At 54.1% G+C, this 23,892-nt stretch overlaps 1 protein-coding gene across 4 annotated transcripts in view; it reads right to left on the bottom strand.

The window, feature by feature from the left end:
* The window catches only part of MN1 (MN1 proto-oncogene, transcriptional regulator), a 47,142-nt gene extending 23,488 nt beyond the window's left edge, over positions 1 to 23,654 (bottom strand). For all 4 annotated transcript variants that reach the window (XM_057746590.1, XM_057746591.1, XM_057746592.1 and 1 more), the window contains exon 1: positions 18,726 to 23,654. In XM_057746590.1, coding sequence (XP_057602573.1) covers positions 18,726 to 22,467 — 3,742 coding nt within the window. In that variant the 5' untranslated portion in view covers positions 22,468 to 23,654. The remainder of the gene's footprint in view (positions 1 to 18,725) is intronic.
* Positions 23,655 to 23,892: the final 238 nt, after the last annotated feature.

The following is a 23,892-nucleotide window of genomic DNA, read 5'->3' as shown; positions in this document are numbered from 1 at the left end:
ATGGCAGAGAGGGAGATGGGGAAAACACCTGGGGAACCACAGCCAGAGATGCTTCTCTGTTCCCCGGGGAATGGCATGCGAAGTTTTGCACTGGTCTTTAAAGCACAAGGAGGACCTGGACGTACCCCACTCTGGGCAGATAGGATTTTGCTCCTTATGTGTACCCTTTTCACTCTCCCCTAAAACCATAAATTAATGCTTGAGGCAGAGAATCAGAAGAGATTTCTTTCCAAAAGCAAAATCTAGAAAAAAAAATCTCCAGCAAACAAACTCGCTCACTGTCACACGGATCTGGGGGAGAAACCCAGGCAAGAAGCAAAGTCCCACAGGGTACCCGTCTCTTCTGTCCCGAGTCGTTGACCCAGGCCGATGACAAAGTACCAGGTCACAAAGTACCTGGTCACTCCTAGCCAGGCACAGATTTGAAGGTCGACTCATGGTGTGTCTCATAACTGCCCATGCAGAACACATCACCTTTCATATACAGTGCGATTAATATGCTTTATATATTATTAGCATCGCTGCTATGATTTTTCAAGAAGTTTCCTCACATTAGCAACGGACTGATTTTCCAAACCCTACTCAAGCAGAGACGCTGAGAAGTGGGCATGCAGAGCGAGGGTATTGAAAACTCTTCAGAAAATGCACGATTTTTATCTCAGAGCTGTTTGTCACAGACTTGCGTTCCAAAACATCTAGCCAGCCGTCTGGGGAATTTCTGCCAGCTGCAGTGGCCCCCATCACTACCATCCAGGCACCCAAGATCACCCTCCAATACCCTGCAGGCCGATTCCTCAGGGCCCACAGGGAAGGAGTGATGCTGTCAAGGGGCGCCCACCCCCTACTTTCTGCAGTGTACCACCTCTTCCCCTTGTATGTTCCCGATTCCTCCTGCCCAGGAGGTGGAAAGCGTCTTATTTACGTCAGGGTTTCGTGACCTCTATGATGTGCCAGACACTGGGCTGAATGCTTCTCGTTCTCTCCCCTGATCCTCACCAAGACCCTGTTTAACCCAAAAAACAGATGAGGAGACTGAGACCCAGGGCGGTGAAGGGACCCATGCAGGCGGAGGCAGGGCTGCTACGGCTGCAACACTGACTTCCTGCGATGTCCTCCTCCCCAAGGCCTGGGACGCGAAAGGCAGTTCCAATGGCCAGCGATCAGGGGACTAATGGAGGAAATTCCAGCCTCCTCTCACAGCCCACCAGGGTCAGCCGGGCCCTGATGTCTGTAACAAGCCTTGGGTGGGACGGGGCTGTGTCCTGGGCCCCCAGGTCTTGGGCAAGCACAGCCCATGGCAGGGAGGGGCTGGTGAGGACCTGTGTTGGGGATGGAGAGAGGGGGCAAGTGACATTGGGATGAGGAATTCCAATGCCTAAGGCGCCCTCCCTTTCCTACTCACCCCGCCAGAGAAGTGGACTGGGATGCTTGACGCTGGACCAGCCCCACCCCAGCTCCTCTGGAGGAAATCCCCACCACACCTGCTAGGTCTTAGGAGGGTTAGGGTAGCACTGGCCCCCAGCACTGGGACCAGACAAGGATGCACCCCAATGGCTGCCAGAGCCCCTTCCTTCATTCATCCAATCCCTGGGCACCCACTGGCCATGGAGTCAGTGCCAGGTGCCGGGGAAAAGTGCCACTTTGTCTTCTTTCTCAACTCATACAGCAGAGCTCCCTGCCATCCTGGCCAACGGGCCTGCCTCAGAACCCCTCTACTTACACTGGCCAATGTCCTGTGGATCATTAATGCAACTTGTCCTTTTTCTCTATGTATTTACTGGGAAATTCCCTCACTCAACAAGCACGGCGTCTGTTTTGTTCACAGCACCGATTCCAGCATGGTGCAGGGCGCAAAGAGGGTGATGATACACAAACAGATCCTCCCTGCTCACAGGGCAACTAGGAGACACCAGAATTGACCCACTTGACAGACAGGCAGACCGAGGCTCAGCAAGGTTGCACAGCCTTGCCCCAATCACACCAGGCCACCTCCTGGCCCCCAGGCCTAGGGCCCTGACTGCTGTCCCTTCACCCACAGGAGGTGAAGATTTGGATAGTCAGTGAGTGACAGGACTGGCAATTGTCAGGAGGGGGATGTGCAAGACTGGGAGTTGGGTTTTGGTTTTGGTTTTTGGGTGTTTTTTTTTTTTGCCAGTCTCTGTTTTTACTTTTTTTTGTTGTTGTTGAATTATAGTTGATTTACAATATTGTGTTAGTTCCAAGTGTGCAGCAAAGTCATTATTTCAAGCATCTGTTGGTAAGAAATCAGCTTCCCGGCTCATTCTTAGTGGTTCTGAGCACAGGCTCCCAAGTCAGACAGGCCCAGGTGTGAATCTGCCCTCTGCTCCCCACTTCCCAGCTGGGCGACTTCGGGCAGATCACTTTCCCTCTCTGAGCCCCAGTTTTCTCAACTATAAAATGGGGCTTGGTGTGACTGGTACTCAATGACTGCGGTCTGTTACAATTCCTTTGCAACTCAGAGAGTCAAGGAGGAAAGCAAAAGAAAAGCTTCCAGAAGGTGGACGCCAGGCCCGGGTCACCCAGAGGCTCAGTCCGGCTGGTCCTGTGCCTTCCTGTCCGATGACCTCTGTCGGGCCTGGAGAACAATGCCTGGGAAAAGAAGGAAACAGTCTCCCTGGGCTAGGACGTGAACCATGCCCTGCCCAGATCAGGGAGAGGACGGACATCCCCCATACCCCCCCAACTGTGGCAGGCCGAGTGCTCCCCTGGGGCCTGAGGGCCCTGTCCTTGGGGAGGGTGGGGACAGCCCCTGCCCTAACCTGTGGCCCGGGTGCTGTCAAACTATTGGAAGAGAGTTTCTGCCTCCTCAGAAGGGGCCAGGCAGGAAGGAAGAGACGGGAAACAGACATTTCTCAGCTACTCTGGGCTCAGATGCAACCACCACTAATCAAACATCTACTATGTGCCGTGAGGTCCCATCCCTCTTGCGCCCAGGGCCCTCCCCTGCACAGCCCCTCCCCCCCCATCATGCTTAGAATCAAACCCACCCTCCTGACTTGAGTATGATGACAAGCCCTGAGTGGTCCTACCCCTCCTGCCTGGACAGGCTCTCCCCCAATGCAGCCCCTCCCTGTTCCTGGAACTTGCCAGTTCAGTCCTGCCTCAAGGCTCCTGCTCTCCCCTTGCCTGGAACACCCTTCCTGCAGAGCTGGACCAGGCTGGCTCCAGGGTGTGAGAACCTATTGTTAAATATTCAGGAATTCTGCAAGCCAGCTGACAGCTAACATTACATCCTGACATGGGCCACGGTGGGAGTATTTACACCACAGGCATTGGCAAACTCTGTAAGCCGAACTTTCCCCATCCCCGGAGAGCCAGTTCTTGAATGGTTACCAGCACACCACTGGCTGACTCCTCGTCATTCAGGCCTCAGCTTAACCATCACCACCTCACAGGGGCCTCCCCGGAGGCCCCGTCTAGAACCTCTCATGCCCGTTCCCTTCTGATTCTCTGTTCCTGGCCCTGCTCACCCTGTGACATTCTTCCTGTTTATTGTTTGTCTGTTGGTCTGCCCCTCTCCTAGACTGTAAACTCCGTGAGGGCAGAAGCTTCTGTCTAACCGGTTCCCCACTGCATCTCGGCACCTAGAACAGCACTGCCACGTGGTAAGTGCTTGATCCGCGTTTGCTGAATGAGTAAGTATGCTGGGCGCTTTGCATCCAGACTTTACGACCACTCTTTCGGGATTATTTTGAACCTCACCTCAATCCCTCACTGTAGTTCAGAGATTCTCAGCCTTGGCACTTGGGGTATTTGGGGCTAGATAATTCTTTGTCGGGGAGGAGATGGGGTGAGGATGGCCCCTGGGCACCGCAGGGTGTTTAGCAGGATCCCTGGCCTCTACCCTGACGCCAGGAGCGCCCTCCTTCCCTGCGGCTGTGACGACCAGACACTGGCGAGCATCCCGGGGAGGTCACATCACCCTAGGGTAGGGACCACAGCCAGGGTCCTCAGGGGGCTGTGTTGCTCCCCCCAGGTTGCCGCGGAACACGCTGAGGCTGGGCGAGGTGCTGGGACGTGGCCGAGGGTCCCCTGTGGGAACACAGAATGCCTTCCCTCCAGCTGATTCCAAAGCCCTTTCACCCACCAACCTAGCCTGCTGCTCGCTGCCCCCAGGGCACAGGGCTCAGCAACCCTGAGACGGGCACAGGGACTCCCCCCGTGTTACGGGTCCTGTAACCTTGCGATTCCCCTGCTCAGGGTCACACAGCACACAAGTAGCAGAGCCAGGATGCGAACCCAAGCCTGTGTGACAGCTACGCCCTCTCACCCTCGCCGGGGGCAGAGACCTCGCTCACTCACTCCCAGGCGCATCTTGTCTTTCTCTCTCTGTCTCTCTCTGTCTCTCCTCTCTCGTGTTCTCTCCCTGTTCAGCCCGAGTCTGCCAGGTTCCCGAGGCCCCACCTGAGGTGCCAGACACGGGGGTCCAACTGCTTTATTGCCAGCACCCAGACTGTTTATGGCTGGCACAAGCTCCTGGCAAAGTGCTCAGAGGCTGGGGGCGGGCTCATTTCACAGATTCCTTCCACGAGAAGGCTGACCATTCCTCACATGTATCAGAAAACTGTTCCTTCAGAGCCCAGGGGAGCTGTCAGGGAAAAATATCGGAGCGTTGCCATCCTACCGCCAGGGACCCGGGCCTGACCGTGGCTGCCCACACCAGGCCAGGGCCAGCCCACCAAGGTCCGTGCACAATCTGCCTTCCCCCTGCAAGGACAGAGTCTGACAGCAAGGCCTCAGATGGCTGCTGCAGGAGCAGTGGGTTCCAGCCCGGCCCTGCCCTAGGCCAGATAACACATACTGAGCCCGCCCTCGGGTGCCAGGTCCTGTGCTAAGGGCCTGATGTACGTACAGCCTGGTGTGGCTCCACCTCCAGCCAGCACGACCCTGTAGCTGAGGACAAGTCACATGGCCTCTCTGCGATTCATTTCCTCACCCCTAAGATGGGACAAAAACTAACAGCAACACCATATTGTACTTCAAAGGGTCATATGATGCTATAAATGAAACATCGGGCATACAGTAGGGGGTTAATAAAAGCTGGTGCTGGCACAGCACTTCCTCAGTGTTAGGCAGTCTTCTAAGCATCTACTCATGTATATATTAACTCATGGAAGCCTCCCCACCCCATGAGGTACGAACTATTATCCTCTTTCCCTGATGAGTAAATGGAGGCACAGAGAGGTTAAACAGCCTACCCAAGGTCACACAGCTAGGAAGTAGAGTTGCTTGGGTGTGAACCCAAGTAATCTGGCACAAAAGCCTGTGCTCTTAACCACATCATTATAATCATCCTATTTAGTCTTCACAATGCTTCCATGAGATGAGCACAATTTTTTTTTCCTTTTTTCAATTTTATAGGAAACCAAGCTGGGAACACTGAAGAGGTGATGGTCGCATAGCTCAGAAGAGTCAAAGAGCCAGGCCTGACACCCGTCTGGCAGGATCCAGTGTGACTGTGGCTTCTCCAAGGTCAAGAACTCTCTCCTCTACATCCCATACCTCCTACAGCTCTGAAAGAGGAAGGGGAACAGTGGTGCTGTCGTCAGCAATATGTGTCATGCTGCCTCCTACAAAAGGTTTGGAAACTTCTGGTTTAAGAAGACCTGACCCTGGAGCCAGGCTCAGCAAAATCAGATCCTAGCACCCAGGTAAGGGGTCAAGAGGTAGTAAGGCAAGGTCAGGGCCGAAGTTCAGCTATAGTGCAATCCTTGTTGTGCAGCCGTGGTGTGTGACCTTGGCCAAGCTGCTTGCCCCCTCTGGGCCTTGGATCTCTCGGCTGGAAAATGTTGTGTAGAAGCGGTACAAAAATGAGAGAAGTTTTTTTCCCCATCCTAGAATTTTACCTGAACTTTCACCTTCGTGCTATTTCAATAGGGAGAATTACAAGCATGTTTTCCAGGATATCCATCTACCGTGACACTGCAGCTTCACCCTCCGTCCCGTCTGGACATCTAAGTTGCCAACGCAAGTCTACCCAGTATCTCCACATACACACACCCAGCAGGAAAAATTGGGTCAGCAGACAGTGGCCCACGGCAGCCAGCAAAATAAGCTCTCAAAGACTTTCCACAATGATGCCACCACAAAGTTATGCCAGATCGCACAAAGTAGGCCTTCTAAGAAGTTCTAAATTTCCACTCCTCCCCAAATGGCCACAGAGGCCCTAGCAGAGAGCTGACCCACAGAACTGCCCCTAGGTGGGTGCTCTGGGGCTAAAAGTATCCTCTTTCACAGCTGTCACATAAAGGGGAGCAGGCAGTGGGCACCTAGGGCTCCTCAGAAGCAATGAAAAAGCCATGGAGAAAGGGATGCACCAAGAGGATGATGGGAAATTCCCTGGGGCAAGAGAGGTAAGCCTCCTGCCCAGGGAAGGTGAGGGGGTGAGGGGCACTAAGCACATATAGTTCAGATTTCAAGACCAGTTTCTCTAGTTGTGGACACCATCAGACACCCCCAAACCCACCAGGAGAAGAAGGAAGAAAAAACACCCCATGTGGGCGAACCCAGCCCCTCTCCCTGTTCTCAGCCTTAACGTGGACAGGAAAGAGACAGAACCACCATTCCATCCTCTACAGGATCTTGAGCACAGAGTAGGGAGGGAAGGGGTCTACTGAAACTGGGACACCAGTTTTTGCAGGCTTAAAAACAGATCAATTTTACTCTAAAGTTTAAAATGAAACATGCTCCTGTTTGGGAAAAGAATTTCATGAGGAGGAAAATATAATATAAAAATACCCATTTAGGAAGAATGTGCTATTAATTCTTAGCACTCTATGCAGAAGGGAAAATTGCATTTTTATCTAAATGGTTTGTCTGCATAAGCCATTTACAATACTCTTTGCCTCTCTATAATAGGCCCTGCAACCATTAGTAGTGGGACGACCAGGCTGAGGGCCGAAATCGCCCTCAAACACATTTAATACATAACCCCTGAAAATCTATTCCAACAGGGACCTCAGCAAACAGGCCCAGCATTCCTTTTTTTTTTTTTTTTTTTTAAGGAAGAAATAAATATTGCTGAGGGGGTTGGGAGTAGTGTGCTGATAGAGGAGGAAGGGACAAGATGGTTGAAGTTAAAAGCGAGCGCTCAGGGTCCCTATAGCCAGCTTTAAAACTGCAACCGATATTTTGGTTGTATGACCACAACCATTTGACTGCCTGCGTGTGTATGGTTGTGTGTGTGTTGGTATCCACCCCCTGTCTCCCCACAAACACACACACACTCACTCACTCACGGGTTTCCACCAAACAAGCAAACAAGGGAAGGATGAAATTCAGGATATGAAAACAGACTATTTTTAAACGCTAAAGCAAACACACCAAGATAGCAATACTGCTATTTTCCCATTAAACTAAGTTTCTCTCAATTTGAAAAGTGAGAATAATCTAAACAATACTTCCAAACAAACTGCATGGAGCTTGGGTGTTGTGGCCTCCGACGGCTTTGACAACGGAAAAATCCCCTGTGGAGAAGCAGAAGCACAGGCGGGAATGGGGCCAGGCGGCTTTGCCACGTCCTGCCACGTGCCACCAAACGGGTCCCCCCCCCCCATCAAAGTAGCACACGTCTGGATGCCTAGTCGTCTCCAACTTCAAAATGCAATACTTTTCCTTTTTTCCAAAAAGTTAAAAAAAAAGTCTTCCTGCTCTTTGTCTCTTGGATCCCCAAAATAACTGCTTACTTAATACCAAATGTCGGGGAGGTAAATCAATTCGTTAAGGAAATGCAAGAGCTGTGATGGACACCGAACGCGGGGGCCCCTGTGATTTTGCTGCCATGAGCCAGAACGCCTCGGGCCGCTCTCTTCCGGCAAAGCTCGGTCCATAAATTCTTCCTTTCAAACCAGGAGCGCAGAGAAATGTCATAATTATAGCTGATACAGGTAACAGGTGTGCCCCTCTGTCCCTCTCATCCTCGCCACCGCCTTCCAGACAAGCTGCTGGAAGATTTAGTGGTCTAGCCAGGGGTGTCGTAATTACCGGAAACGACTCTGGTTTTAAGGGTTAGATAAAGACCCTCTCCAAATTTAAGGCCAGACACCAATGTCCATTAGACTTTAACGGTCCCACATAAAAAAAGAAATTGTATCCTCATCTCTCCAAATGCCTGTTTCCCCAGTGCTTCAAGTTCATTTCAGGCTGGCTCAGCGCCGAAAATACTTCTGTCCGGCCCTTGCTCCACAAAGGCAAGGGCTCAGTAGAAACTGATGTGCAAGGAATTAAGCAACTAGGGAGAGAAGGGGGGCTCAGGAAACCCATTTGCTCTACAATTGTTACGGCCAAAGTCTGTCTTTTAAACAATAATAATAAACGTGCAATTTTAACCCATCACCTAGAAGCAGAGAGACAGGAAAGCTGTGGGGATCCCAAGGAGAAAGAGTGGGGGGGGGTACCCCAAGATGCCCAGCTGAAGAGCTCACACCATCAAGAATGACACACGCTCCCCTTCTGAGACTCGGTGTTCGGAAAGGCCAAAGCTGCCTGCTGTTTTGCTCTGGTTTTCTTTTTCCCAGCTTTTGAGACTTACACATACTTTCTCTTCCTTCTTTGGAAGTCAAACCACGCGTTTCTCTAAAAGTTACACACACACACACACACACACACACACACACACACACACACACACAGACCCCAGCACCAGCGTTTGTCAAAGAGCATCATGGAAGGTGCCCCAAAGAGGTTTAAGATTCTTCACTCTTCTCCATGTCTGCGCTCAGCTACCAGTCAATTAAGAATTAATGCTCAAAAACTTTCCAGGGACCAAGACACCAGAAGGAAGCCAATGTTCTTTGGCCATCTCCAAGGCTCTGGGAGGCTGAGTTTGCTGGATGGGGCTTTTCCTCCCTGCTCCCAGACAAGTGATGGTCGGAGGGGCCTGGCCCTCCCTTTCTGTCCTGGGGAAGTGGTGGGAACCTCGACTAGGGGCCTTTATTCCATGACGGGCGAGCAGGCCCATTACTGCACTCGCACACACACTTCTAATCCCGGCAAAATGCTTCACACACACTGAGCACAAAATAAATGCTTATTAACTAAACTGACCCAAAATAGTGAAATGTACAAGTAAATTAATCATGCCTCTCCCGGAGGCCTAACAGGATTACAAATTCGGCAAAAATTGACCACACGGAGATCAATAAGCTTCTACTTAAAACTGAACGGGGCCAAAACTTTGTATGAGCTGCTTCTCGGGGAAAAAATAAATTTATTTTTTCGTTGTTTATTAAGACTTCTCAGGCCTGTGTGTGTGTGTATGTGCACGCTCACGTGTGCATGTGTGCTCAACAAGCAGAAACCAGCAAAAGACATCCAGAGCTTTATGCCCAGACAATTTAGAAATAGTCACGGCATAAGGATCGTGAAATTGCTCCTGTTTAAAAGAGCCAAATTTCGGTCCACAGCCTCCCTTCCCTCAAATACTAAACAACCACCAAAAGTTACATCGCAGGGGATGAAAATGGTCAATTTGTTTTGAGCCAGTTAGGCCTCACAACAGCAGCTTTAAGGCCCGCTGATGGGTAGACCGTGGGTCCCCCGAAGGGGAGAAAAGATGAAACTCTAATTCGTCCAGCTCCTTTCCACACTTGGCTTATCTCGAGTCAGGGAAATCTTCCTCTTGCTGAATTTGTCACTTACTTGCGTTCCCTTTTTGCCTACCATTCAGAAACAGGAAAAAAAAATACGTATAGTTTGCGGGGGAGGGCATCGCTTGCGTTTTAAGACAGTGGGCGCTGCCAGCAAGGTCTGTAACAGGTCTGTAAAGAGGCTCGGTGCTGGGAGGGAAGCATCAGTGGTCACTTTACGGGGTCACCAGGGGAAAGGTCACTCCTTTTTCCCACCCCCATCGTCCCTCTTTTACAGAAAGATCTGGGTGCGTCTGTGAAACTCGATGCTTCTGCAGCAGGCTTCGTGGGGCCCGCTCCTCCGCAGGAGAAGTTGGCCACAGCCACGTTACGAGGGTTCAACCCATCCAGGGCCCATCTGGGTCTTCATCCCCGCCCCCTGCCCTGTGTGTCTAGCTCAGCCACTAACTACACAGAAAGGGGCTCTGATTACTAACAGACCCACGATGTGGTCATCAGCCCCAGGCTGGGTCCCCCACATGTCTTTCCCCCACACATCTGCGATCACATGGAAGCCCCAGGCCCAGCGGCGAGACCTGAGCCAAGAACTTTCTGTCCTTTATGATGGCCGACACCAGCCCCCAAACAATTCCCCCCACCCAGCCTCGCCCAGGAGGTGCTATTATACATGCCTTCCACACTTATATTTTCCACTCCTAAACCCTGTGTCAGTAAATAACATTTCAACTGATAGGGACACAATTCTCCCCTCTCCATCCAATCCCTCAGTCACCGCCTCCCCAGCCCCACCAGCCCCCAGAGAAAATAAACTGCACCCCAATCTCTATCCAGTCTTCCTAACCGGGGCTGTTTCTCTCTTTGCCTTCCAGCTCATAGGAAAGGAGAGAGTGTCCACATCAGGACTCAGGCCCTTGAATTTCAAGGATTTTTCCAACAGCGCATGTGGTCCGGGTAGAACCTGCTTACTTCCCAGTGAATTCTCAACCAAGCCTGGCTTTCTCTGGGAGGCTGAGCTCTGGGGATTTCAAAGCAGGCTATGTTTTCTGCCGGCTCCCCCGGCCCCTCCTTGATCATAAGATGGTCCCTCAGAAGTGTTTTATTCCTGGTGGTCGTTGCCAATCACTCGACAATGCTTGTGTTCTCAGATCCAAGGGCGTCTGAAAACACTGCTTCACGGTAACTTTAAAGGGTCATATCTTTTTCACATCTCACCCTGCCCTGGATGACTGGATAAACAGGGGGCAGGGTGTGTGTGTGTGTGTGCGTGTCCTCTTATTGCAGAAGCTCCCAAATGCAACCAGGAACGCCACCACTGGGGCCCCCAAATTTGGGACAGACAGATTCCCCCAGTCACATCAGGCAAAGCCAGCTGTGTCAGAAAAGTCCAAGTCGACCCCACTCCAGTGAAAGTGCTGACCCGAGCTCTAAGAACAAATGAAACCTTCGTGCCCAAACACTTTTTAAATTATCATCAGCAATGAGAAGGGAAAACTCGTTTTAAGTCCACCAATTGCATCTCCGGGCCACTTAGTTCTCACAAGACAGGCTGCTGGAGGAGGGAGTAGGGTGGGGAAAGGCCCAGAAGGGTCTCAGCCCACAAGTTAGTCCCCATCTCCTCCGAAGGCACGACAATGTCATCTGTTTCTGAGTCACCATGGAGAGGGGTTTTCAGACGTGCAGGATGAAAACAAGAGCTGGTTCCTTCTAACTTTCCAAAGACCATCCATGTCAGTGGGCCCCAAAGACGCCTTCGCAGAAGGGTCTCCTTGTTTCCCTAAATCATTTTCCAACACACCTGATTCACATAAACCGAACATTAGCACAGGTAAGTCAGACCGAGACCCAGAAAATGAGAGCCTCCCTCCTAAGAATCGGAATCCCAGGGCCAACTGTGAAGAGTCCAAAATCTTCCAGAGACGTCAAAGACAGGAAGAAGACAGTCTTTGGGTCACACAGTCCATGCTACAGGGGAAAAGGCGTGAGCTGAGTTCGCTGGACCCCTGAGCTTTAATGATCAAAACGTAAAAACCTGCTTTCCCCCACCACGTGAGTTTGTGTTGGGATGTTTATTGGAGGTTCCCCCACCTTTGGAGAAGAGTCTATCCCATGTAAGATGTTCCTTCTGGGACATTCAGAAAGCCAATTTGTTATCGTGAATGCGCTAAGACCTCCAAACTGTTAAATTCAATTGCCGTTATGTTTAAAGGGCATTTGGGTCCTTACGATGATGTATAAATCTTGAAAGGATCTGCACATGACCGCTATAAAGTTCTCCCTCTGATCCCGCTTTGCGAGGAAGCGGAGGTGATGAAAACCTATGAGCTTTCTCAGCCAAGAAAGAAAATGAGAATTTGGGATGCTGGGGCTATGACGGACCGCCGGTAGTAGGTACCAGGGATGCCAGTCCAAAGCGGCCTTGTGGGGCCAAAACTTAAAGCTATCAGGGCCCAGAAAGAGCCCCTTGGATTTCACAATGCTAGGAAGCCTGTGGCAGCCTCTCCACCGCCCCCCATCCCGTGCCCTTTCTGGGCAAACACCATGTTGGGAGCAGACCCTCCACTTGCTTCCCGAACCTCAGAGGCCACTGATTAAAATGCAAGCCAGCAAACAAAGCAGGCCTCAGCATCCTACAATAATTACACCCCGTGAGAATGATGGCTCTCAAACGCCCCTCCTCGCTCCAGTATATTAAGCTTAACTCTGCTTTTCCATCCCGGTCACAAAATAAGTTGCGAGTTCTGGGCCCCTGAAGTGCACACCCACAGGTTAGCTTCTTATCCACACCCTAAAGTCACTGATGGCCCTGTGAGGCTGCATGTGGATGTGTGTTGTCGTGTCACTGGAACGTGGCAGAAAATGATCAGGGCCACCTCAGCACTGGGCAACCAATCCAGCAAAATGTGATGTGCCAGGGTCTCGGAACCAGCTCTTCCTTCCGGTCCCGTTCATGAGTTGGGGAGACCATCGGCTGAGCTGTTGTGCACCAGGACACAGAGGGTCCATGCAGGCAAAGCTGTGACTAATTCGAAAGCCCAGCGTCCTCTCCGCCAAGTCGTTGGTACCAAAAGATTACAATAAAGGAGAGGAATTTCCATAAATGAGAAGCAGCGTCTGCTTCCCACCACTGGGAGGGGGCGTGGGGGAAGGGGGGGTGGGCACTGATTCAAAGATTCTTCTCCCGGCTCGAGAGTGATGTTAGCTGAACTCAGCCAAAGAGACACCTCCACGAGCAAAACCCAGCGACGACGTGCGTCTGCTACCGAAATACTCCAGATCAAAGTCACCCCCAGCCTAGGCGGCCCGGGAGGCCGAGATTTCGTAATTAGGATCTTCAAAATCCTCCTCTATTTTTAGGACGTGCGCTCATTCAGTCCTTTACAGAATCAGAACCTGTCAGCTAAGGCCAAAAAGACTGAAGGTTCAGTTTCTCTCCCTGCCACCTCCCTCCACCCCAACTCTGCTTTCGGAAAGCAGATTAAGGATACGCTAAAGGAGTAGCTGGATGATTTGATGGAAATACACTTGGCCATGCATATGTATATGTGCGTATGCTGGGGTGGGGTGAGGGGCATGGTGGGGGTGGGGTGCTCCTTTCCGTGCTGAATTGCATGGGCCCTGCTCTCCTCCTGTGGGCTGCAGACAGACCCAGGCCAGACACTGTACCTCAGCCACACTCTTTCAAGCCAGCCCCCAGACCACTTCGCTGGGCTCCAAGGTGTACCAGAAGGCAAGGAAACGAAAATTTCCCCAGAATGTCTCTCTTCTCAATCATGCACTCATGTACGTATCAACATCCTCACCACTAGCAATCAAAACCCACACTCAAATCTGTCCACCCAAGACTCGCCGAGAAATAGACATCGTCCTAAAACAAACACATCGCTGGGCAAGTCAAAATCCTGACTTGAGTCAAAACGATGAAGCTGGGTTATTCCAGCCCCTCCAGACTCAGACCTGGGTGGAACAAGCAGGCAGGCAACGAGGGAAGGATATAAGGTGTACCCACTAGTTACAAGGGACGCCCCCCTCCATAGATTCAGGTCCCCTCTGGCACAGGAGGTTTGGTGTTTTATGTCGCAATGTGCTTGGGAGGCCTACTTGCCCTCACACACTCCCCGGACATTTGATCCTATTACATAAAGCTATAGCCTTTTAATCTCTAAAATTAACCAAACCGAGGTAAATACAGTATTCCTTACTAGAAGTATTTATCTCCTAAATGCTTTCGGCAAAGCAGATCACTCCCTGGGCAAAGAACGTGACCCAATGTTATCGCCACTCAAGTGGAAAGAAAGGTGATTTTGCTAAATCTTCCAGCATGGAGTGAGTTCAGGAGATCCTGTGAAGTCCCAAGGATAGACTCAAGTTTGCCCTTCCAGAGTGGGAAGAATTTCCCTCCTCTAATTTCACCTGGTCCTCCTGGACTGTTTATTAAAGATGTATATTTTATATCAGCAAAGAGTATCAAGTAACTTCTTGGCGAGGGCAGCAGTATTTTCAGGACCTATTAAGATTCTTTGTGGAAATTTAAATACCTCTGTCAGGCAAACAAAATCATATCAGGAATCATAGAATTTCATTGCTAGAAAGAGAAATTAGATTAACCAACACTCACTCCTTTCCTAGAAATCTCAATAAAATAGAAGTACATTTCAACACTCTCTTACTTCTGGTCTGAAGGGGCCTCACAAGAAATCTAAATGAATTTAGATTTCAATTAAGCAAGCTAAAGAAAGCTATCCTGAGAAAAGACCTTCAATCTACAAACATTATATAGATTTCTCTATATGAGAATATTTAAGTATATATTTCCTATTAGAAGGCAGAGGCTATTTAAAATCAAAACAGCCAGAAAAATCCAGTGGCAGAAACCATGACAAGTTCAACGCCAATAAGCTTCAGCCCCTTAGAAATCTTTGTCCTTTATTAATATTTAGTAGAAATGTATAATTGCAGATGTGTGCTAGGCTGGGGGTTTTATGTCGGGAGGCGGGCAAAAAAGACAGGTTTATTATAACCATGAAATATTAAACAAGCACCAAAGAAGAGCAGTAGTATGTCTTGGACTAGCCAGGGAGCAGGCAGGCCCAGAACGTCAGCTGCACAAAGGGGGCTCCTGTTTACATCACCCCCGATTAACACCTGCGAAGTTTTGGGTTACATCTTCCGGAGGCTGCAAAAGTCACATGAAGGCATGCAACCCATGCTGGGTGATTTCTCAGGGAAACAGGAGTGCAAGGCTCCTTGCCTTCCCAAAACCAGTTTGAGGGAGCCTTACAAATTCTCTCCCCTGGTGTAATGACTCAAAAACAGCACTAGGAGCCCTCCCCCTCTTCCTCCCAAGCCTACCCCATAGCTAAGGAAATTCAGTGTTCAAATCCTGCCTGACTAGTATTTCTCAGCACATCTTACTGTGTTCCGACTGGAACGCTGAGAGGAGCATGAAATTCCAAAAATTTCCCCCGAATCACTGTAAAAATATCATACTTCCAAAAAGGGCAGAATTGCATGCAAAGGGTATACGGAGACCTCTCCCATTTCAATGTGCGTTTCTAGACATCCGCGGATATCAAGATAGAGAACCACCAACAGAATGGAAGTTTGGCAAGGATAAACTTATCACGGAATACAGTTCATTCCAGTTTTGAAAATTGTAAGGGGCTGGAGGGCAGGGGCGGGGGGTACATACTTTTTTAGGCTTAATATCCTTTATCTACAAACTATCATTATTTCTCCTTCTCCCTCTGTTTTGAAATTCCTCCACAGCCACACAGCTATCACAAAGATAGGTGGATGATTTTGCAAACTAATTTCAAATTCATGTAATCCTCAGTGATTTAATGGATGTCTGAATAGGCCCAAACTCAGGCTTGTTTGTTGTTTGTTTGTTGTGGTTTTTTTTTTTTTTTTTGGTTTGTGTTTTTGTTTTTCCTTTGCACAACCTCACCCTTCCCCCACTCCAACTTTGTGCAAACAGAATCTCATGATGAGACGTAGAGTTTCATGATACAAAAGTTGTCTGGCAGGCTGATTAAGAAGTCAGAGGAAGCATAATTTGGAGAGGCTCACTTTTCTGGTTAAAAAAAAAATCTTATCACATGCGATTCTGGCCTAGACTTTGTGCAAAGTGTAACTTGCCAGTCGAGTTCCCTCCCCTCCGAAGGACACCTAAACCCCATAAGACAATCCGGGCACGTCCCTGTGGCTACACGGCTTATGCAGTTCTAAAGACTTATTCGTTCTCTCCAATCTGAGCACGATCATTTTGTTAAAGACCGACTCGTATTTTGTCATCGCAGCGAAGAATTTCAGAAACGGTGTTAATATTTAATCACATTAGTACTGGCATGTTTTACGGTGTGACAAAATAAAATATCATTACAAAAATGGGCTTTGCCTGAAAGGGGGGGCGGGCGGTGAAAGAAAGTGCCTGCTCGGGCTAGAACCTAGAAAAGGTATATTCAAAGCTGCTTCATGGCTGATGGGACCCTCGGCACGTGTTTACGGAAAAGCAGGACGTTTTCCTTTCAATTCTTTTTCCCTCAACTCTATTTCAAAATGGTACACTTCACGGTAATTTTCAGCCAGGGCACTCAGGGGCCGTCGAAGGCTCTGTGTACCTATTTATACAACATGTGCAGATGGAGCTACGGGGTGTTATCATAATGAAAAGTTTAATCATCCTTATTTACTACCAGTAAGGGAGCAAGAATCAGATGCAGATACCTTATAAAGCCTTAACTAGCAGCCCCAAGGCTGCAGAAGCTGCGAGTGACCTCAATTCGGGGCTTTATCTAGGAAACTGTCCTTCCCACATCACAGAGTGGAAAACAAAGGAGGTCAAGTGGGTGTCCCTGCTGAGGCTTCCAAGGCGGCCAGCCCCAAAGCCGGTCCCTAGAGGAAGTTTCCGGCTCCCATCTCCCGTGTGCAGGGGAGGGCTGCGTTTAGCGTGCAGGGGAAGTCAACCCCAAAGCGACTAGCATCTATTTCCCCAAAAATATTTTCCTTCGTCTGACTGTGATAATGAAACAAACAAAACAAAACATTTCTTTAATGACATTTCTTCACTCACAGTCTGCTTTTTTTTTTTCTGCAAAGGAAGATTAGTTGGACTGGGAAGGGAACAGTGCAACACCTTAAAAAAAATCTCATTAAAACAACCCAATTCCTTTGCACCTAAAGCCCTTCAAAAGACTTGCAGGCAAAGTGCTATACTGGTTTTTCTTTATTAATTCTCTAAATCGTTTTTTTTTTTTTTCTTTTTAACTCTTCTCACCCCATTTTGGCCAATGTGGTCTTAATTACTGGGGGCGGGCGGGGGGGGATGGGAGAAGAGGGAGGGGGATGGGCAGCTAGGCCAAGCCAGGTAGAAGTGACAGGGGCTGGGATTTGCGCTAACCAGCTATCGATCGCGGCAGGACGGAGATGTTGTGTACAAGAAAATACAAGAGCGGGGGGCAGAGCAAGCAGGATGCTGGGTCCAACTCCATTTTAAAAAGGAGGGAGGGGGAAAAGGGAGAAGCAGCGGAGGGTCCCAAACTAACCAATTTATGGCCTTGCCTGGGAGAAGCCTGGAGAATGCTGATGCTGGCCGCAGCTTCGGCTATGCATGCTAAACACCCAGCTTCAAATGAGAGAGCGGCGTCCCGGGCTGGGCAGGAGGCGAACAAAGAGAAAAGCAGCAAGGCCGCATTCATGAATTAGAAAACCCAAGCGGGAAAGCTGCCCCTGACGGGCGGTGAAAGCCCGGAGTTCTGAGCCACCCAACTCCTGCCGCACTTCCCCTCCCCCTCCTCCCGCCCCCATCCCCTTCTCCTGAACCTACCTTCACCTTAAACCCTGGGTCAAGAGATGGCAGGAGGCAGGATGTGGAGTAGGAAAACGAAGGCAGAGCAAAAGAACCCCAAGAGAAGACAAGGATCGGGGGATGTATTTTTTTACGACACAGTTAAATCGCCAGCTACTGACTCCACGGTAATATTCAGCCTGGTGAAACCAAGTGAGTGTTTAAAAGAAAAAGGTAGGAACTGGGGGGTGAGGGGATGGGTAGGAAATGATGTTACTTAAAAAGGCCCCGTTAAAAAATAAAATAGATATCTACCGCAGCCCAGTCATCTTTAGGTTTAAAAAAAAAAAAAACTATTATTACTTTAAAGGCAACGATGGTCCATTTACTAACCCCCACCCCACCCACCTTAAAGGCCTCCAGGCCCGGTGGGGAGGGAGTGCTTAGAATGCAAAGGAGAACTGGGACCGGACATCTGTCACCAAAGCCAGGCGAGATATTGACAAACGCGGGTCCTTTGTGTCTTAAGAATATATATCCATATCCCTGTACACAAATGATGCCCTGGCTGATTGGTCTGGTCTCTGCCAAGTAGATTCCACCCCAGCCCTGGCACCACCCCCCCCCACCAAATGTCAAGGAGGTGCACTCTGAAAAGGCTGCCTGCCTCCTACAACCCCGACAGGTCTCCAGTTTTTCAATGAAACTCTAATAGTGAAGAAGAGACAAAACAGCTATTCACTAGGAACAAATGTCAAATTAGGCGTTGCCTCAGAGTGATGCTGCAGACACCAGAACGGGTAACTTTTTTTCCCAAAGATGCTGGCACATGGAAGGGAATCTGAGCTGCAGGTTGGCTGACTAGGAAAAGGTGGGGAGGCATGAACACGACTTCCCAGGTGTCCTGCCAGGAATGGGTGGGGGTGGGGCGTGGCATGAAACTCCTGAAAAGTGGAACAAGCCTGAATGTGAGGAGGGGGTCTGAGTGTGAAAGGGAAGGGGCCTAGTGCTCTGGACACTCAGCAACTCACCTAAAACTTGAGGGGGTGGGGCTCAATAAGCCCCAAAGGGCTGTCACCTAAATTGCTACCATCCTGTGGAACTAGAATCTGCCTGGCAGCACCTGGGGGGAGGGAAGGGATCTGCCCACAGAGCCGTTGGTGTAACCAAAAGAAGGGTACCCAGCTCTGAGCTGGGCATTAGGAAGGCCCTGTGCCCTCCCGACCCCAAGCTCCCCTTTCATGGAGCCTTCAAGGCAGAAGCTAAAGCCTACAATGGGAATGGGGCGGGTATCCGCCAGGTGAGAAGGGAACCGGAAGGAGCGCGTATACCTTCTTTGCTGTGGGGATTCTGGGGTTTAGCCTTCTCCCAGGGCACCAGCGTCTTGTCGTCGTCTGTGCCGTCCACCAAAGACTTGTCAGCTGGCATGTACCAGGTGGCGCTGTGTTCTGCCATCAGCGAGTCCAGATCGATGGTGCTCATGGCGCTCTTGACCGCCTCGGAGCAGCAGCTGCCCAGCTCACTGTCGCCGTTCTGCGTGCCAGAGGCCCCCACACCACACTCACCCTTCTTGCCACCCTTGAGCCCCAGGGGCTGGTCCTCAGAGATGCTGAACTGCTGCCTCTGTAGCTGGATCTGTGCCTGGAGGATCTCCAGGGGGTGGATCTCGTCAGGTGGTGGTGCACCGCTGCTACTCGTCGGGGTCCTGACCTGCTCCAGGCCCGGAGTGCCGGGATGGCCTGTGCCCCCGCCATAGCTGTCAGGGGTGGAGGTAGAGGTAGACAAGATGCCCAGGCCAAGCGGGGGTGGGGGTGCCTTCGGTCCGTGTTCTCCGGCTCCCACCCCACGGGGAGGGAGTTTGGGCGAGCCTGTCACCAGGGGGCTCCTACTCGCTTTGGCCAGGGCTGGGGGGTTGTCGGAGCTAGATGACACCTCGTCCTCGTTGGCATAGCTCGTGCTCACCTCGTCCGAGGCAAACTCGCCCACGTGCGGGGAACTACCGTCCGACTTGGCCCCACCGTCCAGGGACGCCATGAGGTCTGGCTGGTCCCCCAGGAGCAACTCGGCCCCCTTCCCCCACGACGGCGACGTGAGCGCTTTCTCGTGAGGCGTAGGCGCCCCGCGCGCCTCGCCCGCGGAGTTTCCCCCGACGGCTGCGCCTGGTGCCTGCTGCTGCCCTGGGCTCACCCCAGGCGCGCCCCCGCTGTCCGGTGCTGCAGAGTACTTGTCGAAGAAAGTCCCGGGGCTCACGTGACCACTGTCCCTTTTTCTGCGACCCCGTCCCCGGCCGCCGCCCCCAGGGACCGGCTTGCCATCGTTCCCCGAAGTTGATTCTAAGGTGTAATTGGGGGAGAGGCTGGTGCCGTCCCCCTGGGCGGGCGGATTGGGCGGCCCAGAGGCTTTGGAGCCGCTGCTACTGGCCCCCGACGGGCCTCCAGGCCCTGGGGCCCCAGGAGCAGTCCCTCCCGGGAAGTAATCCGAGCCCGGGTTGCTGGCCACGGCCGCAGCGTCGGTCTCGTTCTGGCTCAGTTTCCTCTTGCCCTCGGGCGGGTTCTTCTTGTTGAAGGTCACGTTGAGGTTGGGGGCCCCGAGGCTGGCGATCATGTTCTGGCAGGCGGTGGAGAGTGCAGCCAGGCAACTCTGGCCGAACAGGTTGTCCTTGGAGCTGGGCTTGTTGAAGGAACCCAGCGAGAGCGCGCCCAGCTTACTGGCCGAGGTGCGCTGGCTGGGCTGGAAATCAGGCTGCGGCGGGTATGTGCCCCCGCCGCCGCCGCCGCCGCCCGTGCTGCCGCCACCCCCGCCCGCGCTCGGGGGCGAGTTCACGCCTGGGCCGCTGTGCGGCGTGGCCTGCCGGTTCGCCGCGCCGAACGGGAAGCCAGGCTGGCCCCCGAGCGCGGGCGCTGTGAAATCGGGCGGCTGGGGCCGGCGCTCGGAGGGAGCGCTGGGCAGCCCCACCCCAGCCCCGGGGGACTGCAGCTGGCCCAGGCCGGCCAGGCTGCCCCCGAACTGCAGGCCGGGGGAGGGCAGCGCGGGCACGTGGCCCTCTCCGGGCATCCTCAGCGGCTCCTGCAGAGAGCCCCGGAACAGCACCCCCGAGCCACCGGGAGGAGGGGGCGGCGCCAGTCCCGGGTCGTGCGGGCCGCAGTCAGCCGGCAGGCCTGAACCTCCCAGCCTGCGGGGCAGCAGGTCACCCGGCGGCGGGTGCGGACCTGGGAACCACGCACTCTCCTGCGCTAAGTGCTGAGCCTGCTGCTCGAACGTGCCCAGGCGCCCGGCGCCCGCGCCGCCGCTTTCGCGCTCAAAGTTCGGCTGGGCCAAGCCGCCCACCGGGCCGCTGTGCACCAGGCCTCCCTGGCCCACGTCCCCAGGGTGGCCTAGCTGGGCCAGGTTGGGCTGGCGCAGCCGCTGCTGCTGATTCCGCGACGCCATCTGCTTGATCATGAGGGCCGCGTTTTGGCGTTGCTGCTGCTGCTGCTGCTGTTGCTGCTGCTGCTGCTGCTGCTGCTGCAGGGACTGGTGGTCCGGGGCCGGATGCTGCAGGGGTGGCCCCGAAGGGAAGCTGTCGGGCACAGGCGGCGTGAACTCGCCGGGTAGGCCGGAATAGGCGGAGGGCGAGAGGTGGTTGTCCAGAGCGCCGTTGTGCATGCTGCCGTTCCACGAAGCGCAGCGATCCACTCCCGCGCTACCCGGAAAGTCAAAGCGCGGCCGCTTGGCCACATTCATGTAGGGGGGTGCATCGAAATGCTGCAGCCGCTGGTTGGGCGCCTGCTGCGGAGGAGGGTGCTGCATGTTGAATACAGGCTCAGAATAAGGGTGCATGCTCCGGTTCTCCAGCCGGTGGATGGGATACTCGAACTGCGCGTGTTGGCTGGGCAGCATGGGGCCCCCGTCCTGCAGGCCGCCGCTGGGCGTGCCCGCCTCGCCCTGCTGGGGACGCGGGAGCGCAGGCGGACAGGAATTCTGCCGGACCAGAAGCCCAGGAGGTGGCGGCGGAGGCTGCTGTTGCTGCTGCGGAGGCGGTGGCTGCTGCGGGGGCTGTTGCTGAGGGGGCGGCGGGGCCTGCTGGGGAGGCTGCATTAAGGGGTGCCTGGAGCCTACTCCAGGCTCCAGACCCACGGGCATCTTGCGGGTCCCCCCGAACCTCTCGAAGAACACGCCGTGCTGCTGCTGCTGCTGCTGTTGCTGCTGTTGCTGCTGCTGCTGGGCGTGCATCTTGGACAAGCCCACCATGCCTGCAGCTCTGGGCATGGCCGAGGCACCCGGGAAAGAGCCCCCGGGAACCTGACGACCCGCTGCATAATGAGGCAGCTGCCCCTCGGAATCAGAGGGGGAAAACATGTCGAAATGTCCCGAGGGCGGCTCGCCCGGGTAATTGTATTCCAGCGAGTCGACGGCTCCTTGGTTCGCCACCCTTCGGGGCTCCAGACTGTGGGAATCGGAGCCACTGGAGGCGGGCAGGCCATGGAAGGAGGCGGCTCGGTTAGGGCTCTGGTCCAGCGGCAAGCATGGGGCAGGCACGGCGTGGCCTGAGGCGCCCGAACTGTGGAAGTCCGGGAGGTTCCCAGGTCGCTGCGGGCCGAAGCTCTCCGGCCCCTGGCTCTCCGCCATGTGGTCATAGCCCTCGGCGAAGGGAGGCTGGCTGCCCAGGCCGCCGGCCGCGCCGCCGTAACCGAGCAGGCGACCCCCGTGCAGGCACGAGGCCCCAGGATCCGGCCCGCCAAAGTTGCCCCCGAAGTGGGGGTGATGCTGGTGGGGGTGGTGGCCTCCCGGGTGCCCGTGGTGCGGCTGTTGGCCTCCAAAAAATCCGTGCACCGGCTGCGCCTGCAGCCCCCCCGCGTGCAACTCCGAGTGGCCGCGCGCGTGAAAGCCGTAAGGCTCCATGCTCATGCCCAAGATCGGGGGTTCGCCCAGCCCGCTCATGGAAGGGTCCACGGGGCCAGGGGGTCCCCCCGCGTGGAAAGCCGGGGCCTTAAAGTGGGCGTTCATGCTCAGTCCGGCCTCGTTAAAGTTCCTCTCGCCCTGGCCAGCGTTCCTGCTGTTGATCTGGGGCTCGAATTGGTCCAGCCCAAACATACTTGGCGGGGGGGTGGAGGGATCAATAGGGCATGACAGCCGGCTCTCCGCGGCGCGCCTCCGGCCAGCTACTCGTTCCGGCCCTGGGTTGGGCGCTCTGGGACGCTCAGCACCGCGGGGGCGCAGCGCGCACCGCCACCTCGCCTGGCTTGTGAAGGCTGGGGGCTACCAGCTCCTCTCCCGAAGCTCTCGCTCTGCCCGACGCGGGCCTCTCACATCTTGCGGCGCCGCGGGGCCTCCAGGAGCCGTGTTGGGGGGCCCATGCCCCGGGCGGTTGGCACAGCCGTGGGTGGGTTTGCGGGGAGGGGACGGAGCTGCGGGTGACTGAAGACAAAAAGTTAAGTGGGGGAAAGGAGGCGGGAAGGAGGGAGGGAAAGCAGAGCAATCACCTTCTTAAGTCCAATCGGGTTGGGTGGGGATCCCCTGGACGCTGCTTGAAGCCTCCCGGAGTCCGTGGCGGAGCTGCTAAGGGGCCAGGCAGGGAGACCCTTCAAAGCTGTGGCTGGCGCCGGGGCACAGACCGAGCGGTCCCTCCCCCCTCCCCCCCGGAGTCCCCGCGATCCGCAGCCCGAGCCTCAGCCAAGCACAATCCGCTCGCACTGTCCCCGTCGGCCCGAGCAAGCGGCTACTGCTTCTTCAGCGGGTCGGAGGACTGGAGGCTCCGCTCGGCATCACCGGTGCCGGCCCCCGAGCCGAGAGCTCAGCGGGGCTGAGGAGCCGGCGGGCGCCCGGGACTGAAACCGAGGGTTGGTGGAAGGCGCGGTTCCCCTGTTCCGCGGCGGGTGCGCTGCACCCCGGCGCGCCGCTTCGCGGCCACGTCCGCCGCCTGCCGCTTCTGTCCTCCGCTCTTCTGTCTCTGAGTTCGCGGGGATCTCCGCGTCCCGTTCCAGGCGCGGGCGGGCAGCAAGACGAGGGGTTGCGTCGCTCCAAGGCTAGGGTTCCCTGCCTCGGCGCCGAGGTGCTTCGCAAGTCGCCCTCGGACCTGGGGAGGGGGGCGTACGCGGGTTGGGGGGCCACGCTGGGCTAGCAGGCTAAAGCGTTCCGGCTGCGCCCTCGGAGCCCGGAATAGGAGGGGGGCGGGGGCAGCTCTGGGGGGTCCGCGCACCCCTCTCCTGGCTGGCGGGGGGGCTCTGCGTGGGGCGTTCCGAGGGTCTCGGCTCCCCTCTCTGTGTCTGCCTCTCGCCCAGAGCCCGGAGAAGCAGCAACAAGTTTTGCATTTCAGCAATCAATTTCAGCCATTACATTTGCACCAATCAGCGCAGCCCGAGCTCCGGGCCCGGGGCGGGGCTCGCTCTTAAGGTGGTCCTGCGTGCTGACTGCTGAGGCCCCCGCCACGAACCCGCACTTTGCTAGCTCGGGGGTCCCCTTCACCGGTTAGCCTCGGGGTCCGGTGCCAGTGCGCTGCGGGCGCTCCCTGGCCTCCCC

This window comes from Hippopotamus amphibius, chromosome 8, assembly GCF_030028045.1.
Source record: "Hippopotamus amphibius kiboko isolate mHipAmp2 chromosome 8, mHipAmp2.hap2, whole genome shotgun sequence".
NCBI classification, from domain to species: Eukaryota; Metazoa; Chordata; class Mammalia; order Artiodactyla; family Hippopotamidae; genus Hippopotamus; species Hippopotamus amphibius.
Note: the sequence above shows the minus strand (reverse complement) of the source record. Positions and strands in the feature narration are given on the sequence as shown.